Here is a 22,988-nt window from a genome sequence, read left to right as displayed (position 1 = left end):
AGCTGGAGGAATCCTATAGCGGCTAAATGTAAACGAAGAAATGTGTAGGCTAAATTTGCCTTTTGTAAATATAGTACAATGTCCTGTACTGTTGGTTGAAGAGGGTCAATGTTTTTTGTTTGAGAATAACAAACAAAATGTTTCCACTTTGCTGCATAGCACTGTGTAGTGGTAGGTTTGCGTGCTTGTTTTAGGATATCCATACATTCTTGTGGGAAATGTACATATACAAATTCTATGAATTCAGGAGCCATATCGCTAGGGTGAGTCATTTGGGATTTGATGTCTTATTTGTCCCTGCTTCTGTGTTAGAAGATCTGGTCTGTGCAGAAGTTTTTGATGAGGAACAACTTAGAGTTCCAGAAGTGTTGTGAACCATGGTTGACGTGCCCATGTAGGGGCCACTAAGATCATGTTGAGGGGAGATTGTTTTATCTTCCGTACTAGGAATGGTAAAAGTGGGAGATGGAGGAAAGCGTAAGCAAATATACCTGACCAACTCATCTATAGATCACTGCCTTTAGTCTGAGAGTGTGGTTACGTGGAGTCGAAGTTTTGGCATTTTGTGTTTTGTTTTGTTGCAAACAGATCTATTTGAGACGTTCCCTACTTTGTGAAGTACTGTTGAAGGACTTGTGGGTGGAGTTCCCACTTGTGTGTTTGTTGATGCGTCCTGCTTAACAGGTCTGCTAATTGGTTGTCTTTGCCCGGGAGATATTGTGCCACTATGTGAATATGATGACAAATCTCTCATTTCCACAGCGATTGTGCTACCTGGGACAGTTGTTGAGATTGTGTTCCCTGTTTCTGAAGATAGTACATGGCAGTCATATTGTCTGTTCGTATCAACACTGTTTAAGCATCTGTTGTGAGAGTAATCTGAGACACAGGGTCTACAATGGGCCGCCCTTTTAAGAGGTTTGTGGTATTCTACCAATGTAGAGAGAGAGAAGTCTGGCAGTCCAACGACACTAGATCTTCCATTTGACCCTGTGCCTGAGACCACTGACGAGAGAGACACTGTTGAAGAGGACACACATGAAGTCTGGCATGAGGCACTGTAGCAATACAAGATGCCATCATACCTAACAGCTTCATCACAGTTCTTACTGTGTATGTCTGGTTCTGTTTTAATGCTTCAAATAATGTTTGAAAAGCTTGGATCCTGTTTTGGTTGGGAAATGCTATTCCTAATAGTGTATTTAGGATAGCTCCTCAGTATGGTTGTGTTTGCAGAGGTTGAGGGTAGGACTTGAGGTGGTTTATGGTTAATCCTAGGGAATGTAGAAGGCATATTGTAGTAGGAGTATCTTTTTGACACTGATGGAATTAATTGGCTTTCATGAGCCAATCGTCTAGATAAGGGAAAACATTAATTTGTTTTCTTCTGAGATGTGCTGCCACTACTGCAAGACATTTTGTGAACACTCTGGTAATGGTTTTCTGCTACAACAAACCTTAGGTATTTTCAGTGTGCATGATAGATGAGAATGTGAAAGTAAGCATCCTTTAGATCTAAAGCTGTCATGAAGTCTCCTATTTGTAAAAGAGGAATAACATACTGAAGAGTGACCATGTGAAAATGTTCTAATAGAATGTAGTGATTTGAGGGTCTGAGATCTAATATTGGTCTGAGAGACCCATCTTTTTTGGGAATTAGAAAATACAGGGAGTAAACTCCAGTCCCTTGGTATTGTAATGGTACTGGTTCTCTAGCCCCTTTTAGAAGAAAGGAATTTACTTCTTCTTTGAGAAGGGATAGCTGATCTTGTGAGAGTTTGTGTGTACGAGGGGGTATGTTTGGTGGAGTGGAAATGAGCTCCAGAGAATAACCATTTTGGACAGTTTGAAGTACCCATTGATGTGTGGTGATTTGAGTCCATTGGGGGTAAAAGAGTTGTAACCTTCACCCTACATGAGTGATGTGGTTTAATTTTGCATTTGTTGAGTCATTGTTTAGAGATGGTTTTCCTCTTCCTTTGTTATTGTTTCCTCTATATGACCCTCTGAAAAAACCTCTGTTGTATTGTGAGGTGGGTTTAGTTTGACTTGTGGTTGGTTCTTGGAATAATGACCTGAATCCTCTACTAAACCCTGCACGACGAAAATTACTTCTGTGTGTGCTGGCTTGCAAAGCTCCCATGGCTCTGGCAGTTTGATTGTCCTTATAAATGTTTCAAATGTGGTATCCACTTGTGGACCAAATAAATGCTCCTTATCAAAGGGCATATTCAGAACTGCCTTTTGTACTTCTTGTTTGAGATCTAAACATCTAAGCCATGTATGACTTCTTATGATGACACTTGTATTAATACTACATGTAGCCGTATAAGAAGCATCAAGTGCACACTTAATGGAGTTGTTAGATATTGTTTGTCCCTCATTTACAATTTCTACCCCTCCTTTACGATGTTCCTCTGGTAGGTATTGTAAAAGTTCCTCCATAGCTTCCCAATGACCGCTGTCATATTTAGAGAGTAGAGCTTGAGTATTGGCAATTCTCCAATGATTTGCCGCTTGAGGTGCTACTCTCTTCCCTGCAGCATCTCATTTTTGACTTTCTTTGTCAGGAGGAGGTGTGTCTCCTGTTGACTGGCTATTAGCTTTTTTCCTTGCAGTAGATGCCACAATGGAGTCTGGAGGAATTTGTGTCTTTATATATTTGGGCGCAGCTTTATACTTTTCATCAACTCTAGAAGTGATAATCTTTGCTCTAACAGGCTCTTTAAATATTTCATCTGTATGTCTAATCATTCCTAATACAGTGGAAGAAGTTGGCTTTCTTTATGCGTTGCGCCAAGGGTGCCGAATAAAAAGTCTTACTCTATGGGATCAGTGTACAAATTTAAATTGTGATATGCTGCTGCCCTTGCTATCAATTGTTGATATGGTGAAGAATCCTCAGGAGGAGAGGGTCTGACTGGGTAAAGATACGGATCATTGGGTGTAATGGGATCTGGATCATACTCATCCCATGGGTCTTGCTCATCTAATGTATCCCTTATATTTTATGACCCCCCAGGTGGTGAAGTAGATGGTGTGAATCCTAAATGAGTTGGAGATGTTGGTGAAGTATGTTGTGGAGAGGTAGGTAAAGGTGGAGATGTGGAGGTATGAGAAGAAGTGCTTTCTTTAGCAGTGCTCTTCAGAGGTGCCGAGGAATCAAGACTTTCTTCAAAAGTGAATTTCCTCTTTAGAGGTGGCAGAGGTGATGCTATAATCTGCCCTGTTCCTTGCTGAATCTGAAGTTGGCGCTGTCTTGCGTCCATAACTTCCTAAGTTGCTTCCACCTGGGGTGTAGGGGATGCTACAGACCGCCCAGAGTCAGTTTGAGTCTTCTGGAGTTTTTTCGGTTCCAACGCTTTTTTCGGATGGAAAATGTTTGGTGCCGAAACTGTAGCTGTATGTTGTTTCTTTTTCGGTGTCGAAGCGGTCGGTACCGAAACAGCGTACAGTTTCTGTTTTGTAGGTGTCAAAGTGGAGGTACTGGAGGTAAATGCCAAAGACTTGTCTTTGGCTTTTTTTGGTGCCGAGCTGGTATGCGGGCATCCAAATAACTTTCTCGGCTCCGACCATGGCTGGGATGCAGTGGCCAACGAGTGACCTCTTATTTTATCTGAAGAGAAAGAGGGCTTTTTCCTTACAGTTTGTGCTGGCTGTAAAGGTTGACTCTCGATGTCCGACTGCACATCTGAGTCTGAATATTGGACAGAGAAGACCCCCTCTTGTGCTACATCTTCTTGCCCATGCTCTTCTCCAAAGATTTCTGGTGTATCTTCTGTCTGTCGAGACGTCATTTCCATCCGACCAGCCCTTCGGTCTCTAAGTGTTTCCTTCGATCGAAAAAAATGGCACACGCTTCGCAGGTCTGATCGTTATGGTCCGGTGAAAGACACAAATTACACACCTGGAGTTTGTCTGTGTGGAAATTTGGAATGGCATTGAGGGCAGAACCCAAATGGAGTATGTTCCATGAGGGCTGCATTGCTCAATAGCTCGACACCACGTGGAAGAGGTAGGCCCGATGAGGGCCCGACTGGGCCTTTCTGCCCTGAAAGGTCTGAAAAATTAGATTCCTAGTGTAGAAAAAGAAACCGAGAGTTGAATATTAAAGAATACGTATTTGGAAACAATACCGACGATGATAGAAAGAGGGAAAGAATCCCGTTATAGACTGTTTGGAGCCGAGAACCCGGAGCGAGAGGAACACACGTCCGTACTCAATGCCCATGAGCAGTATCACCGAGAGGAGGAGTCACTCGATCCTGTGACTTGAAAACTTTCTTCAAACAAAAACAAGTTGTTCTACTGAGAACCCAAAACTAGATGGGGAGCTTATGCACAGCTACACATGCCAATGAACAGCAACTTTATCCTGTGTTTGTATGATGTGTACATAGAGAGCTTACGTAATCAGTACATCAAGAGTTTAATACATTATTGTGTAGGATACAGAGTAAGGATTCATCTTTCAAAGCTGTGCCATGTTTAAGTGTAACTGGTTAAATAAAAACAATTTGGACATTTGCATTGTTCCAAAGCAGTGCCCAGATTCAGAATAATTTACTAGGGTGAAAAAAGATGGAGTAGGTGGGACAGACAGAGCAATCAGGTACTGAGGAATTTGATGAGTAAGTGAGATTTCAGGGAATGGATGCAAAAGTCCTCTGGATCCACTTCCAAATCATAGTGCTGGACAATTGGTTAGGAACTAAGAAAGTCAACAACTTGAGCATATGCAGGAAGGGAACAGATTTAGATTGCAATGATCTAAAAAAGGTTTACATAGCTTTCATTCTTAGAAAATTGTGAGAGTAATAGCCAAGCCCACACAACGTTGATGTGATCAAATCTATTGCTGGTAGAAGGAGCCTCTTTAACTACTTCAGAAGTTTGTGTGATGTCAAATAGTGCAGAAGTGGCCTGGATGGGGTTGCTATAGGAGCACTGTCAACACCAGAGCAGCACGCGCACTATTGGCGACAAAAATGCAAAAACCCAGCACTCTCAAAACAACGTAATTCATGCATTGTGCTGATATGTTGTGGTTTAACCTTTTGCATTTCAGAGTTCAATCCTGAAAACTTATTTTTAATATGCTTACAAATACTGTTCCTTTGCAATGTATTGCTGCAGGTTTTCAGAGTGTGTTAGGGTGTGGCCCCTTTCCAGGGCCTTCCAGAGACTTTCCCTGCAACGTGCCTGGGCGTGGTTCTGGGCTGGGCCAAGACTCTATAAAAGAGAGCCAGCCCAACTCCCAGTGCTCACTATTCAGAGGTCCCGGTGCAGAGCAGCAGCTTCTTCCTGAGCTCCTGTCCCGGCGGCCTATTTGGATCTTCTAGTCTTCTGCCCTTCATCCTTCATTGGTGATCATTGTTACAGGCGGTAAGACGGTGGTTGGACTGTCCCGACACCGTTATTGAGAATTTTCATATTCTTGGTTTAATTCTTAAAAGAGTAACAGATTACTTGCACGCTACCATTTCTTGACATTTATATGGTAGTTTACAAATAGGCAAGATGCGCGATTTGTTTCATAAAGGTTTGACTTTGTTATTCATTGCGAGCTACCATTTCTTGACATTGGCATGGTGGCTTAAGAATCGGCAAGACGCGCAATTTGTTTTATTGTGCTTAAACATTGTTGTCCATTGCACGCTACTATTTCTTGACATTTACATGATGTTTTACGAATTGGCAAGACGCGCAAATCGTTTCATGAGGATTTAACTTTGTTGTTCATTGCGCGCTACCATTACTTGACATTTACATGGTGGCTTAAGAATCGGCAAAAGAAGCGCAATACGTTTTCATTGTACTTTGATCTTGTTATTTATCGTGAGCTGTTATTTCTTGACAATTACATCGTGTTTTACGAATCGGCAAGACGCGCATTTCGATTAATGATGGTTTGACTTTGATATTCATTGCGTGCTACCATTTCTTGATATTTTACATAGTGATACTCGAATCAGCAAGACGCACGATTCTTTCCTCGAGTTTATTTCATGTTGTTTATTGTATGCCACTATTCTAAGATATTTACTATGTAATACTCTAGTTGACAAGTTATGTGATTTGTTTCCTGAATCCATATTGTGTTATTCATAGTGTACAATCCTTTTATGGTGTTTACTATATATATATATATATCTGCAATATGTGCAATTTGTGTTGAAACATTTTAAGAGTACACAGAAGGCCAGAGTTTCTAGATGCAATATTGTATGGTCCTAGTATACATTCTCAAAACAGGATTTATATGACTGGTTTAAAATTTGGCCAGAATGTTTTTCTGATCCTCATGTAAAGGAAAGTACTTGAATAAGAAAGTTTTCATTTAATTCATCTTGATTCCCCTACAGATATCCGGCCATCTTGAAACTTAGTCATTTTAAACTTAACTCTTAGATTGTTCATGTTTTCAGAGTGACTAGGCTTAGAATCATAGTCTAGTATCGATTTCAGGAGATATAATTTTCATATTGTGTATTCTAACCTTTTTCTTACTACAGGTCTCCTTCCCAGCTGTTTCCTTCCTAATCCCCTCTTCCCCTCTTGAACTCTCTCAGTCTCTGTGATTTTTCTATCAGAGTCTTGGAGCTGTTTAGTGGTGGACGTGTTGGCAACGTGCACAGACCCCGAAGATCTGGTGACTCTGACAAGAATGTAGAGATTAGACGTTTGTACCACTTAAATGACCCATGCATTCATTGTTAGATATGTCCATAGGTGATAGAAAACAGAAAGCCTTCTTTATACTGCAGTAATGTGCACCTTCTGAGATGGAACACAAAAAGGGGGCTTAGCAGGATTACCAGTGTCCAGGGAAATCACCAGTAGTTAGCTGTGGAATACGCTTGTTATTCCTTCTGTTTCATCTCCTCTTTTACTGCTGGATCCCTGAAGAAAAGGCAAGAGGGATTGCGGGTTGTAGCAGGCATTAATAATGGTCACTGTCTGATTCTCACAATATTCACTACATGTGAGGGGAGGCCCAGCAGCAATAATCCGGATCAGGACTCTTAACTAAAGCAGAATTGTTGGCACAGGTTTAAAAAGGAGGACTGGCCCTTTTGCCTTACATGCTGCAATGGAGTAAGCAAGAACTGCACAAGTGTAGCCAGGAGCTGGACCGGCACCAGGGGCTGAGAGAGCGTAGAAAACTCCCTAACTTTCTGTTTTTCGTCCAAGACATCTAAGAAGGAAGTCAAGCTAAAACTGAGGATATATTTGTGGAAATGCCTGCATTTGTACCAGAGCCATGATGGGAAGGGTTTGGCTATCATTGGTGTGAGCTGGTCCTTGTAATATGGATAAGGATAATCTGACCTGTCTAACATGGGGCCCAATACTTTTGTCGATGGTGGCCTAGAACAGCCAGGGGCAAAATCAAAGGCGTTTGACTCTGAGATGATAGACTGCCAGTACTAGGAGAGACTCTAGACAGCTCCAATGTTGTCCATGTGGGAAACTGGTGCCAGCCATTTCCCTAAAACATAGAGGTCAGCAGAGGTGGCCGCAGGGTGAGATACTGTTAGGTGCGGCACACTTGTAGGGTTGGGGTAACCTAACAAGACTACTGGATTTGAATGTACTGAAAGGCTTACTCAGTAGGGGATGATGCATCTCGGTGGCTCTGTTTCTTCTGTTCCTCCAGTGCCTCTGGGGCGGGGACTGCCCGAACTTTAAGAAGGAGGACTCTTGTGCATCTTCTTCAGAGAGGGCCCCACAGTTAAGTTGACAATCCCCTCTGCACTTTAACCTGGAAAGTGACTGAGCAGTTAAATCGCAGGACATATGTAGGAAGGTGGCTCTGTATATACTATTTCAAAGTAACAAATAGTGTGCATGGAGTCCAAGGGTTCCCTTTAGAGGTAAGATAGTGGCAAAAAGAGACAATTCTAATGCTCTATTTTGTGGTAGTGTAGTCGAGCAGTAGGCTTATTAGAGGGTAGTGTTAAGCATTTGTTGTACACACACAGGCAATAAATGAGGAACACACACTCAAAGACTTACTCCAGGCCAATAGGTTTTTATATTGAAAAATATATTTTCTTACTTTATTTTAAGAACCACAGGGTCAAGATTTACAAGTAATACTTCAAATGAAAGGTATTTCACTTAGGTACTCTAGGAACTTTGAATAATCACAATATCATGTACAGTCTTTATAAAAATGGCAATAAGCTATTTTAAAAGTGGACACTGCAAAGATCAACAGTTCCTGGGGGAGGTCAGTAAAGGTTAATTTTGCAGGTAAGTAAAACACTTACAAGTCTCAAAGTTGGGCCCAAGGTAGCCCGCCGTTGGGGGTTCAAGGCAACCCCAAAGTTACCACACCAGCAGCTCAGGGCCGGTCAGGTGCAGAGGTCAAAGAGGTGCCCAAAACACATAGGCTTCAATGGAGAACAGGGGTGCCCCGGTTCCAGTCTGCCAGCAGGTAAGTACCCGGTCTCTTCAACGATGCAGGCAGGCACAGGGGGGGCTCCTCGGGGTAGCCACCACCTGGGATAGGCAGAGGGTTGCTCCTGCACTGGAGTTCGGTTCCTTCAGGTCCTAGGGGCTGCGGGTGCAGTGTTGGTTCCAGGCATCGGGTCCCTTGTTACAGGCAGTCGCATCAGGGGGAGTCTCTGGATTTCCTCTGCAGGTGTTGCTGTGGGGGCTCAGGGGGGTCGTCTCTGGCTACTCACGGGCTCGCAGTCACCGGAGAGTCCTCCCTGAAGTAATTGTTTTCTGCAGGTCGAGCCGGGGGCGTCGGGTGCAGAGTGGAAAGTCTCACACTTCCGGTGGGAAACGTGAAGTCATTAAAGTTGTTTCTTTGTTGCAAGAAAGTTGCAGGTTGTTGAACAGGGCCGCTGTTCACAGGAGTTTCTTGGTCCTTGGTTGCAGGGCAGTCCTCTGAGGCTTCAGAGATCGCTGGTCCCTGTATGATGCGTCGCTGTTGCAGTTTTCTTCGAAGTTGGGAGACAGGCAGGTAGGGCTGGGGCCAAAGCAGTTGTCGTCTCCGTCTTCGTCTTCACTGCAGGGCTTCAGGTCAGCAGTCCTTCTTCTTGTTAAGGTTGCAGGAATCTAGTTTCCTAGGTTCTGGGGAGCCCCTAAATACTGAATTTAGGGGTGTGTTTAGGTCTGGGAGGGCAGTAGCCAATGGCTACTGTCCTGAAGGGTGGCTACAACTTCTTTTTGCCTCCTCCCTGTGGGGAGGGGGGCACATCGCTAATTCTATTGGGGGAATCCTCCACCCACAAGATGGAGGATTTCTAAAAGTAAGGGTCACCTCAGCTCAGGACACCTTAGAGGCTGTCCTGACTGGTGGGTGGCTCCTCCTTGTTTTTTCTAATTATCTCCTCCAGCCTTGCCGCCAAAAGTGGGGGCAGTGGCCGGAGGGGCGGGCATCTCCACTAGCTGGGATGCCCTGTGGCGCTGTAACAAAAGGGGTGAGCCTTTGAGGCTCACCACCAGGTGTTACAGTTCCTGCAGGGGGAGGTGAGAAGCACCTCCACCCAGTACAAGCTTTGTTCCTGGCCACAGAGTGTCAAAGGCACTCTCCCCATGTGGCCAGCAACATGTCTGGAGTGTGGCAGGCTGGCAGAAACTAGTCAGCCTACACTGGAAGTCGGGTATCGTTTCAGGGGGCATCTCTAAGATGCCCTCTGGGTGTATTTTTCAATAATTTGCACACTGGCATCAGTGTGTGCTGAGAAGTTTGATACCAAACTTCCCAGTTTTCAGTGTAGCCACTATGGAACTGTGGAGTTCGTGTTGGACAAACTCCCAGACCATATACTCTTATGGCTACCCTGCACTTACTATGTCTAAGATTTGGCTTAGACACTGTAGGGGCATAGTGCTCATGCACATATGCCCTCACCCGTGGTATAGTGCACCCTGCCTTAGGGCTGTAAGGCCTGCTAGAGGGGTGACTTACCTATGCCACATGCAGTGTGAGGTTGGCATGCCACTCTGAGGGGAGTGCCATGTCGACTTAGTCATTTTCTCCCCATCAGCATACACAAGCTGTGAGTCAGTGTGCATGTGCTGGGTGAGGGGTCCCTAGGGTGGCATAAGACATGCTGCAGCCCTTAGAGACCTTCCCTGGCATCAGGGCCCTTGGTACCAGAGGTACCAGTTACAAGGGACTTACCGGAGTGCCAGGGTTGGGCCAATTGTGGAGACAAAGGTACAGTTTAGGGAAAGAACACTGGTGCTGGGGCCTGGTTAGCAGGGCCCCAGCACACTTTCAAATCATAACTTAGCATCAGCAAAGGCAAAAAGTCAGGGGGTAACTATGCCAAGGAGGCATTTCCTTACAACATAGGAAAAATCAAGAGATGAATTAGCCTCATAAGCCTGGGAATGTGCCAAGATTGCTCAAGCCATCAAGTCCTGGGTGGGGACCCCACATTAAGATAGCAGAGTGTAGGTGGGTTCCAGGTGACTATTCCATAAGTGAAGAAAACAAATAAAGGTCTACAACTGCTAACAGTAGCTTATATGATGTGCATGGATTACAATTGCAGCACAGGTGTATAAGAGGTGCAAGCTACCTTTGCTGAAGGAAGACAATGATGGAGATGAAAACACAGCAAAACAAAGGAACAAAAAGATTGAAAGATCTAAAGACAGTGGAAGCAAAACTCTATGTTCCGAATTTTCTACACACAAGAGAAACAGGTTCAGATCACCAGAGAACAGGGAACTGGCGAGGTCATACATACTTGCAGAAAAAGGAGTGACTATGATGCATGAATGCTTAATAATGGTGAACAAAGCTTGCAACTAACAGATCTAAAAGAAAAAAAGACCTTTGCAATAGTAGCACGTACTCAGAAGATGCGAGTTAAAATTAACTAGGATTTAAGAGTACTGCCAAACAGTCAGGCAATGTGGAAAGAGAGGCCTTCCTTTAGGGAAAACACTGGCAATACGAAGATAATAACTCAGGGGAGAATGACTGGCATGAAGGACACTGCATCAGATATTTAAATTACTTGCTAGATTTCTTTAGCATGACTGTACGGATTCGGTATTAGCATACTTTAAAATTAACATAGTAGCAAAATAGAGACGTTAAAGTGCAGTAATAAATACACAGCATAAATAAGAAATGCCTGTGGGTTAGCTCTTGTGCATTATGTGGGGTAGTATTTCTCAATTAGGAAGCTTTGAAAAAGGATAAGCTAATTAATGCAAGAAATCTGTCACAGGGAACACATGCTAAACAGTGTGGGGGGATTATGAGAATTATACAAAGCTGGAGAATGTAGGGATATAAGGTAAAAATGGACAACAGTGAATGGCTTAATACATTTGAATCCAGAAGTGGAGGAGATGAGGTAAAACTACAGAGAAAGTGATGTATGTAACTTACGATTTCCGATTGGGAGGAGTAGAGTAGATTTTTGAAAGATTTATTTGCTGCCCGCAACAAAGACCAAACAGAGCATGTGCGCTCTTGAGTGTGCTTTTCTCCTCGTTCCTTTGCATTGTTGCAGAGAAATGTTCCAAACAGACAGGAGTATGTGTGCTGCACAAGCTTAACCTGTAAAATAAAATAAAAAACACATGGCAAATACAAATTACATCAAAAGGCAACCATGCAATGTAAATATTGAGCACTACAAAAAACACACAATTAGGCAACTACATACACAGCCATTTGTGGAGTGGGACATGAAAAGCTTGTGCACGAACAAATACTTGCGAAGAGCATGTACACATATTTAGAAAAACATAAAAAAACAACCTGTTCTACTCCCCCAACTCTTCAGCAGGGGCATCAGAAAGAACCATTAAAAATTATTTGGGGCATTAAAAATCAATATAGTCCTTTAATCCCAAATTCTACATCGTGGTATTGTCATTAAATTCAACTGAACATATTTGCTCACAAGTGAGATCAGGGAAACACTTAAACAACTAAATACCAAAAATAAGTTGCGTAATCATCACTGAGGTGTAAGAAACAGCAGCATAATCATATTTTAGATTCACAAGCTGTGTATTTATCCATGCCTAACACCAATGCAAGTGAGGTGGCTTAAAGTAAAACTTGTCTACTATTTTACATTTCAATACTTTTTATTATTAATTACAACTACATAAAACTGACAGATGGCGTAGAACATACAGAGCACAACCATAAAATTCAGTGCACTAAAAATTCAAGTTTAACCACCAAATAATATTCCCAAACTTGCTTTGGCTCTCCAAATTTCCTGCAATATAACGGACGTCTTAATGAAAGACATCACAGCATGTTACACAGTTCTAAAAAAGAAAATAACATGCATAAAATGTAATCTCCCATCCATCACCATGACCACTTGTCCCACTGATATCACCCCAGCATTCATAAATCAGGAACAATCCACCCCATGCCTAGACGACACCCTACCAGTAATCATCTCAGTATCTATGTACATATTTATCTGTTTTTATGAGTGTGTGTATGTGTGTGTGGATATATATATATATATACATACACACACACACATGTATATATACATATACACACACACACATACACTCCAGTATATAAGCAGTAATAAAAGTGCTGTTGGAAAACTTTTAGTACTACACAGTGGTGACAGAAACCAGAAACAACATACGCATTTCGTCAAAGAATGCCTTCTGCCAGGTTTCCAGAATCTCTAAGTCCTTTAATACAGAGATTTTTAAAACTGTGCTCATTGCATTCATACTCAAACATCTAGACTATTAACTTTACATTCCCCAACATGGGATACATTTACCACAATCAAACGCTTCACCATCAAAGCATTATGCCCAAATCGTGAAAACAGTAGAACTGAGCAAGAACTTCATAGTTTTGTATGCATTGCAGCAGGTCTATTCCATTCATTTAAATGAATAACCAAGTGTAAGGAAATGCCTCCTTGGCATGGTTACCCCCTGACGTTTTGCCTTTTGCTGATGCCAGTTATGACTGAAAGTGTGCAGGGACCCTGCTAACCAGGCCCCAGCACCAGCGTTCTTTCCCTGAAACTGTACCTTTGCTTTCACAATTGGCACAGCCCTGGCACTCAGGTAAGTACCTTGTAAACGGTACCCCTGGCACCAAAGGCCCTGATGCCAGGGAAGGTCTCTAAGGGCTGCAGCATGTATTATGCTACCCTGGGTACCCCTCACCCAGCACATGCACAGTGCCTCCCAGCTTGTGTGTGCTGGTGGGGAGAAAATGACTAAGTTGACATGGCATTCTCCTCAGAGTGCCATGCCAACCTCACACTGTCTGTGGCATAGGTATGTCACCCCTCTAGCAGGCCTGACAGCCATAAGGCAGGGTGCACTATACCACAGGTGAGGGCATACAGTGTCTAAGCAAAACCTTTGACATTGTAAGTGCAGGGTAGACATAAAGAGTATATGATCTGGCAGTTTGTCAAACACGAACACCACAGTTCCATAGTGGCTACACTGAAATCTGGGAAGTTTGGTGTCAAATTTCTCAGTACAATAAATACACACTGATGCCAATGTGTGTGTGATTTATTGTAAAATACAGCCAGAGGGCATCTTAGAGATGCCCCCTGGATACCAGTCCGAATCCTAGTGCGAGGCTGACCAGTTTCTGCCAGCCTGCCACAACCAGACGAGTTGCTGGCCACATGGGGAGAGTGCCTTTGTCACTCTGTGGCCAGGAACAAAGCCTGTAGTGGGTGGAGGTGCTTCTCACCTCCCCCTGCAGGAACTGTAACACCTGGTGGTGAGCCTCAAAGGCCCATGCCTTTTGTTACAGCACCCCAGGGCATCCCAGCTAGTGGAGATGCCCGCCCCTCCGGCCACTGCCCCCAAGGCTGGAGGAGATAATGACAAAAACAAGGAGGAGTCACCCACCAGTCAGGACAGCCCCTAAGGTGTCCTGAGCTGAGGTGACCCTGCCTTTAAAAATCCTCCATCTTAAGTTTGGAGGATTCCCCCAATAGAATTAAGGATGTGCCTCCCTCCCCTCAGGGAGGTGGCACAAAGAGGGTGTAGCCACCGTCCAGGACAGTAGCCATTGGCTACTACCCCCCCAGACCTAAACACACCCCTACATTTTGTATTTAGGGGCACCCAAGAACCCAGGAAAACAGATTCCTGCAACCTGAAACAAGAAGAACGACTGCTGACCTGAAAGCCCTGCAGAGACGACAGAGACGACAACTGCGTTGGCCACAGCCCTACTGGCCTGTCTCCTGACTCGAAGAAAACTGCAAAAACGACAAACCCGACAGGGACCAGCGAACTCTGAAGCCTCAGAGGACTGCCCTGAACAAAAGGACCAAGAAACTCCCGTGAGCAGCGGCTCTGCTCAACAACAGCAACATCTTTTGCAACAAAGAATCAACTTTTAAAGAACTCACTTTTCCCGCCGCAAGCGTGAAACTTCACCCCCTTCACCCGACACCCCCGGCTCGAGCTCCAGAGAACCAACACCACAGGGAGGACTACCAGGTGACTGTGACCTCGTGAGTAGCCCGAGACGACCCCCCTAGGCACCCCACAGCGCCGCATGCAGACAGAATCCAGAGGCTCCGTCTGACCGCGACTGCCTGTAACAAGGAACCAGATGCCTGGACCAAGCACTGAACCCAAAGCGCCCAGGACCAGAAGGAACCGAAGCTCAGTGCAGGAGTGACCCTCAGGCGACCCTCTGCCTAGCCCAGTCAGTGGCTGGCCAGAGAAGCCTCCCTTTGCCCTATCTGCACCGCTAGAGTGACCCCCGGAACCCTCCATTGATTTCAATTACAAACCGGACCCCTGCTTTGCACACTGCACCAGGCCGCCCCTGTGATGCTGAGAGTGTGTTTTGTGTGCTAACTTGTGTCCCCCCCAGTGCTCTACAAAAACCCCCTGGTCTGCCCTCCAAAGACGCAGGTACTTACCTGTAGGCAGACTGGAAACGGAGCAACCCTGTTCTTCATAGGCGCCTATGTATTTTGGGCACCATTTTGACCTCTGCACCTGACCAGCGCTGAGTTGCTGGTGTGGTAACTTTGGGGTTGCCTTGAGCCCCCAACGGTGGGCTGCCTATGCCCAGGAACATAGACTTGTAAGTGTCTTACTTACCTGACAAACTAACCATTACTTACCTCCTCCAGGAACTATTGATTTTTGCACTGTGTCCACTTTTAACATAGCTTATTGCCATTTTTACTAAAACTGTGTATGCTATTGCTCTAATTCAAAGTTCCTAACTTACCTGTGTGGAGTACCTTGCATTTTATGTATTTACTTCAAATCTTGAACTTGTGGTTCTAAAAATAAATTAAGAAAATATATGTTTCTATATAGAAACTATTGGCCTGGAGTTAAGTCTTTGAGTGTGTGTTCCTCATTTATTGCCTGTGTGTACAACAAATGCTTAATACTACCCTCTGATAAGCCTACTGCTCGACCACACTACCACAAATTAGAGCATTAGAATTATATAATTTTGCCACTAACTTACCTCTAAGGGGAACCCTCGGACTGTGTGCACACTATCTCTTACTTTGAGATAGTATATACAGAGCCAACTTCCTACACCAAGGTTCTAGAAAACCTAAGTCCACAAGTGGTATCAGCATTGACTGAACCTAGAGAATATTAAGTTATTCTATTTGTCTCTTCTTCATTTGCTTCTAATGCATCATTTAATTTATTATCTATATTAACACATTGAGAAAAGGTTTTTAACTTGTATTTTGATAAGAATATTCTGTTTTCTTATGTGGTTTATGTCCATGTTATGTTCATTTTATTATATTTTCTATTCCAGATTATGATGTCAACATTAGTTGCCCATCTTCTATCTATTAATCCTTGATCAGCAAAAGGAAATTTCCAAGACACAGTTAATTCCTGGCAGTATCAGAATTATGTCAAATAATAAACTTGATTCATTCATGGTATGTATGCATGAATCACATAGCCTGCATATCCAGATGACTGACTTAACGTTAAGGATCTGCTAATTACATTCAAGTGAAATGATGTACAAATTACTTACCTTCGGTAACGATATATCTGGTAGAGACATATTCTAGTTGCAGATTCCTGCCCTTTGAATTTCCCCAGGTGTCAGACAGGATCCAGAGATTTTTCTTCGACCAGTACCTCTGCGCGCAGTCAGTTGGCGTCGGTCGACTCCGCAGGCGTTGTTGGCGTCATGTTCGCCGTGATGGCGTCACGGTCATATATAGGCACCACCCCGGCACGCTGATGTCAGTTTCTTTTCACGACTTTCCACGCCAGTAGCGCAGAGCAATGAAGAACACAGAACGATGCGCCAAAACTAAGGCCCTTAAGGGGAAGTTCTTGGCCCTAGAAATCAGTTTGCAGTGCTGGGAGGATGGGCGGGTCGGTAATGAATCTGCAAATAGAATATGTCTCTACCAGATATATCGTTACCGAAGGTAAGTAACTTGTACATCTGATATGGACTTCTAGTTGCAGATTCCTTACCTTTGAATAGATACTTGAGCAATACCATTCCCGGTGGTAGGCTGCGAACCAAGGTCACACCAAGAAGTCCTGCAGGACCGAACGGCCAACGTAGTTGTCCCTTCGGACCTGATTGTCTAGGCAGTAGTGTTTGGTGAAAGTGTGCAGAGATGCCCACGTCGCTGCCTGACAGATGTCCAGGACTGGAAGACCCCGTGCTAGCAGCGGGAGCTCTGGTGGAGTGAGCTTGCAAACCTTCGGGAGGTTCCTTTTTAGCCAGAGCACAGCACATTTCTGATGCATAAGAGTGCCCATTAGTAAATGGTCCTCTTCTGCACCGCATTCCCATTCTTTGCTCCGACATATCCCACAAAGAGCTGATCATCCACCCGGAAGTCTTTGGTACGATCAAGATAGAGCGCCAATGCTCTTTTTGGGTCCAGACAGTGGAGTTTCTCATCTTCATGAGAGGGATGTGGGGGTGCATTAAAGGTAGGCAAGGGGATGGACTGTCTGACATGGAAGGGTGTCACTACCTTAGGTAGAAAAGAAGCCATTGTGTGAAGCACCACTTTGTCAGGATGTATGACAAAAAAAGGAGGCTTAGATGACAGAGCCTGTAACTCACTTATTCTGCAGGCAGAAGTAATGGCAACTAAAAAGACAGTCTTGAGAGTTAAGAGCCATAAAGAACAGTTGTGAAGTGGCTCAAATGGGGTACACATAAGGTATGTTAATACCAGGTTTGGATCCCATTGGGGCATAATAAATGGGATAGGAGGAAAGAGATGTGTAAGGCCTTTAAGAAACCTCCCAACTATAGAAGATTTAAATAAGGAAGGCTGATCTGGTAACCTTAAGAAAGCAGAGATAGCAGAAAGATATGCCTTAAGAGTGCCCAAGGTGGAACCCTGCTGGGCAAGGGAAAGGATAAAGAGGACTTGAGAAAGAGGAGCAGATAGAGGATCGACAGATTTGTCGATGCACCATGCCACAAATGTCTTCCAACGACAGGCGTAAACAGTTTTGTTCGAGGGGCGCCTGGCTGCCAAGATAACGTCACAGACTTCGGGTGGCAGGTCAAAAGATGTCAACTGTCGCTGCTCAATCTCCATGCATGAAGCTGTAGAGTTGACAGGTTCGAGTGGAGGACCCTTCCTTGCTGCTGAGACAGAAGATCCTCCTGAAGGGGCAGTCTGATCGGAGGAGCTATGGCCATGCTCAACAGCTCAGGATACCAGACTCTTTGTGCCCAGTCCGGAGCCACCATTATTACTTGGGCCTGGTCTTGCCTGATCATCTTCAGAACTCTGGGCAGAAGTGGTATGGGCAGAGAGGCACACAGGGGGCCTGAATTCCACTCGTGATGAAAAGCGTTGCCGAGCAAGTGCCGCCTTGGAAACTCCAACATGCAAAACAGCTGACATTGCGCATTCTCTACAGAGGCAAAAAAATGTAACCAAGGTTCTCCCCACTACAGGAAGAGAATTTGCGCCATCTCCGGATGGAGATGCCATTCGTAACTGACCACGCATCGTCGGCTGAGTTTGTCTGCTCTGGCATTCAAGGAACCTGCCAGGTGTTGTACCACCAAAGAAATGCCCTGATGTTCCAGCGAAGTCCAGAAGCGAACGGCCTCTTGACAAAGGGTCCCACGACCCCACTCCGCCTTGTTTGTTGCAATACCACATGGCGGTGTCGTTGTCTGTGAACAGAGAGGGAAGGAATGCTTTCAATGCTAATCGAATTGCTCGGAGCTCCAGATGATTGATATGGAGCCCGGTTTCCGCTGGAGACCAAAGGCCACTGATCTCCGCCTCTCCCATGTGGCCACCCCATCCTAGGAGTGACGAATCTATCATGACTGTAAGATCTGGTTGAAGAAAGGAGGGGGATCTGCCCTTGACCCAATCCTGATTCGTTTACCACCACTGCAGGTCTCTCGCAGTTCCTTCCGAGATCTGGACCTTGTTGGAGAGATTCCCCTGATACGGCGCCCAGTGGAACTTCAGGGCCCACTGCAGAGCCAGCATATGCCATCTGGCATTTTGAACCAGCAGGATGCAGGAGGCCATGAGTCATTCTCACTGAAATCCAGGACAGAGGCTGACACATCGGTATCATAGCCTGAATATCCTGGACTCGCTTTTCGGGAGGATAGGCCCGAAAGTGCACTGTATCCAGAACAGCTCAGATGAAAGGGAGCATATCTGAGAAGGAATCAGGTGTGACTTCGGCACGTTGATAGTGAACCCCAGCAAATGCAAAAGGTTTGCCGTAGTCTGGAGGTGGGAGACGACGGTCTGGGGCGAGTTCACCTTCAATAGCCAATCGTCGAGGTAGGGGAAGACTGGGACCCCTAACCTGCGCAGATGAGCTGCCACCACTATCATCACTTTCATGATCACCCGAGGGGCACTGATATGGCCAAAGGGAAGCAGGGTAAACTGAAAGTGCTTGTGACCTACAACGAATTGTAGGTAACGTCTGTGAGCCAGCAAGGCGGGAATGTGGAAGTATGCTTCCTGCAAGTCCAACGCTATCATCCAGTCTCTGGGATCCATACGACCTGAGCCAATGTCAACATTTTGAACATCTCCTTTTTGAGGGACTGAAGATCTAATATAGGCCGAAGACCTTTGTCATTTTTCAGCACCAGAAAGTAGCGGGAATAGCAACCATGGCATACTTCTGGCAACAGAGCCCTCTCTATAGCTCCTTTGGGCAAAAGGGCTAGGACTTCCTTGCGGAGAAGCGCCACATTATCCTCCGATATCTGATTGTATGAAGGTGGCAGGGCTGGAGGAAGTGTCTCGAAGGGGAGGGAATAGCCTCTTCGGACAATTTGGAGGACCCACCTGTCCGAGGTAATGGATTGCCATTGGGGCAGGTGATGGCAAATCCTGTTGCCAACTGGCTCCTGGTGTACCCGCGGACTAGGAAGGTTTGGAGGCTGAAGAGGGGGCGGGGTGGACTGGGCGACCCTCTGGCTCTCTGATCCCCAGGGGCATGGGATCCCGCAGCCACGCGGGTCGATGGCTGGGGGGATAAGGACGCAGTGGGATGCCCTTTCCGTAGCCACTGAAGGGGTGAAACGTGGACTGCTGGGGTCAAAGAGCGGGCACGAGGCCAAGGGACTGGCCGTGGCTCAGAAATCCTTAAAGCGTTCAAGCGCCGAGTCCGCCTTGTCTCCGAAGAGACGTGTGCCATCAAAAGTCATGTCCATCAAGGATTCCTGGACATCTCCCGAAAAGCCAGATGTTCTCAGCCAGGTATGGCGTCTCAATGCCACCGTTGATGCAACCGAACTGCCCAAAGAGTCAGTCGTATCCAGTCCACAACGAATCATAAACTTCGCTCCCATCTGTTACGGCTTGGGAAAGGATAGTCCGGGCCTCCTCCGGAACTCTAGGAAGCACTTGCGCGACAGTATCCCAGAGAGTATGGAAATAGCGGCCCAAAAGGCATGCAGAGTTCACGGACTGCAGCGCTAGACTGTTGGAAGAAAACAACTTCTTCCCCAAATCATCCAGTCTTTTTGATTCCCTATCTGGGGGTGCAGCAGCGAATGCGCCAGATGAAGAAGAAGCCTGGATGACAAGGCTCTAAGGTGTGGGCTGTTGGGTGACGAATTTAAGGTCTGATGGCACAGGCCGAAGGCGGCGGGCAATCGTCCTACTCACAGGAGCCCCTATGCTGGGTCTGACCCAAGTACCCAAAAGGACGTCAGTCAGTGCTTCATTAAATGGAAGAAGGGGCTCGGAAGAGGAAGACCGCGGCTGAAGCACGCAAGTTAGGATATTAGGCCTAACCTCCGCAGAAGGTAATTTAAGGTCCAGGACCTCAGCGGCCCTTCTCACCATCATGGAATAAGAAGCACCCTCCTCCGTAACCATGGTAGGAGGAGAGAGCACACCAGTGTCAGGAGAGGTATCTAGACCACTGGCATCACCCAAATCCTCCACCCAGTCTATTTGGGGGGTCAAGTTGGTATTCTAAAGGGTCCAGCGTCCCCTCTATACTCACTCACAAGAATAAGGGTGTGGATCAGCCCTGGGCTCTGGAGAGCCCACAGAACAGAATCAGTGTCAAGCGGCGTCGTTCCGGCTCCGGGTCGTCGGGTAGGAGGATAGTATCGACGTAGATTGTGGGCCCAACCAACGTTGCCGGGGAAAGTCGACGTGGCATGACCAGCATCGGGACGGATCCGCAATTGGATCCTGAAGGACCCTCTGGAGCCGTGGCTGAAGCCCACGACTTTGAACTTGAGGGGCCCCCACCGACTCACCTTTGCCCGAAGGTTGGTCGGACTGCCCAAAAACAAGGCGCATTGCGTCATAAAATTCTTTAAGCTGGGCAGGGGCGGCTCTGGCTCCCGGGAAGTCGGGGAAACGCGGAGCTGCCCAAATGAAGGCTCTGATGACGGAGGCCCATATTGTCAACGCTCTTCCCGCGCTGCATCGAAAGCTTGTCTTTCTTAGACTTTTTTTTGTCACCCGAATGTCCCGATGACTTGGAGGACGAGGAGTGGTGGTGACTCCACTGCCGGTCTCAAGACCTTCCTCTCGAACAAGACCGTGAGCACCACGGAGTCGAGTGTTGGGCCGCCATGAGCTTTAGGGACCGCTCCCTCAAGGCTTTTGGGTTCATGGCCGACACTCGGAGCACGACTTCGGGTCGTGATCGCGCTCCAGACACCACAGACACATGAGGTGCGGATCTGTCACCGACATAGTTCGTTGACAGGAGTCGGAGGGCTTGAATCGGGACTTGTGGGACATCCCTCGACGCATCCACGAACTCGTCAAATAACTTTAACATAAGTATCGATGCAGTCAAAAAATGACTGAGGGGGGCGAAGCCAACCAACATGGCCAACTTGTCGTGAAACCTGGAGGCTCTGCGTCCGCACACCCCGCAGACACATTAATCCGGTGTCTGGGGGGGCCCCTTGCTGGTTTGGCCCCCAGGACGATGCTGGGAGTCCTGAGGGTTCGGTGAGGTGAGGTGGAGGAGATCAGCAACTGTTTGCGCCGGCTGATACGGGAGAGCCAGAGCGCGGGTCAGGAGCCTTGATGCCCGCGCTTGGGGGTGGCCCCGAGAAGGGTGAGGGGGCGTCCCTGGACTGGGGGACGAGGTGGCGTCCATGGCGGCCCGGCAATGGCTTCCCCTGGAAGCATCCGGCGGCCGCGTGACAGGTGTGGGGCACAGCCGCACCTGTAGGGACACGAGTGTAAGGCGGCCCCGGCGAGGAGAGTGAGCCGGGAACCACGGAGTAGAGGACATTGGATGGCGAAATCCCCCCTCATAGAGGACTTGGGGGGTGTGGGGGAGGGGTAGCATTGGGCCCCTAGATGCCCCGTTCCGGGGCATGCCTTACTTGGTTGCCTGACTTCAAAATGGCACCCGGTGTCAGACAACATGGAGCTTCCCCGGGGAGGCCCAAATTGGAGGAATAGCAAGACGGACACTTTTTCTTCCCCGGCACAGGTTTTTTCCCCGCCATTTTCAGCGCGGGGAGTCATGTCCCGGTGAGGAGCAGCTGGGGGCCAGCAGCAGAAGTAGTACTTATCGTGGCAAGAGGAGCACCAGTGAGAGTGGGATCTGGGGGCGCCTATGCCTCGACAGAAGCAACAATCTCATAGGGTCTCTAGTTATTTTACACCTGCCTGATTCAGGGTGCTCACGTTGCCGCGGCCAGGTGACATGGCACTCACTAAGGAGGACCGGCTGTCGTCCCTCTGCACCTTGAAGGCGGAATTACGAGAGGAACTCATGGCTGACTTTAAGACCGCGCTGGAGGCGCTTCAATCAGTCTTTACTAGTCGCATTACCTCTCTTCAGGCAGACGTGGATTCTGTGGGGACCCGCACATTAGATCTCGAAACACAGGTCCAAGAGATAAAACAACAAGTAAGTCCCCTGGAGAAAGAGGTCTCACAGCTCAAGTTACAACTCCAACTTTCGATACTCAAATGCGAGGACTTGGAAAACCGCTCCCGAAGAGACAACATTGGAGTGCGAGGCTGGAGGAGGGCAGTGAGGGACCGGATCTGGGGGCGTTTGTGGTGGGTCTCTTTTCGGCTCTCTTGGGTGATGACCACTCAGAAGTACAGATTGAAAGGGTGCATAGGGTGAGGAGTCGCTCCGCCACTGAGAATATGAGATCCTGCGACATCCTGGTGAAATTGTGCTCATTCAAGGTCAAGGAGCGCATACTTCAGAGGGTAAGGTGACAAGACGTGGTGTCCTTTCAAGGAGCTCAGTGCACACTTTTCCAGGACATTGCTCCAGCCACATTACTCCAGCGGCAGAGATTCCATCCGATCACGGATGAGTTGAAAGTGCAAAATGTCAGGTACAGATGGACATTCCCATTTGGCATTGCTTTTGAACTTAACAACAAACCCTACCACTTCATGGAGTATGGGGAGGCAGTGGCCGCACTGGGGCTGCAGGAATAGAGTGCGGACATCAGACTCGCTGTGTCGAGGGAGTCGCCGCGTCGGGAGGACCTCTCCGCGTCCTCCGTTGGGGGATCAATGGAGGCAGCTGCG

The 22,988-nt window shown here is 46.7% G+C and overlaps 1 protein-coding gene across 18 annotated transcripts in view; it reads right to left on the bottom strand.

Annotated features, from left to right (window-relative positions):
* Nucleotides 1-22,988, bottom strand: part of MTMR3 (myotubularin related protein 3) — a 1,044,680-nt gene that overhangs the window by 181,887 nt on the left and 839,805 nt on the right. For all 18 annotated transcript variants that reach the window (XM_069214606.1, XM_069214607.1, XM_069214612.1 and 15 more), the window contains one exon: nt 11,372-11,542. In XM_069214606.1, the coding sequence (XP_069070707.1) occupies nt 11,372-11,542 (171 nt within the window). The remainder of the gene's footprint in view (nt 1-11,371; nt 11,543-22,988) is intronic.

This window comes from Pleurodeles waltl, chromosome 11, assembly GCF_031143425.1.
Source record: "Pleurodeles waltl isolate 20211129_DDA chromosome 11, aPleWal1.hap1.20221129, whole genome shotgun sequence".
In the NCBI taxonomy this organism is placed as follows: Eukaryota; Metazoa; Chordata; class Amphibia; order Caudata; family Salamandridae; genus Pleurodeles; species Pleurodeles waltl.
Note: the sequence above shows the minus strand (reverse complement) of the source record. Positions and strands in the feature narration are given on the sequence as shown.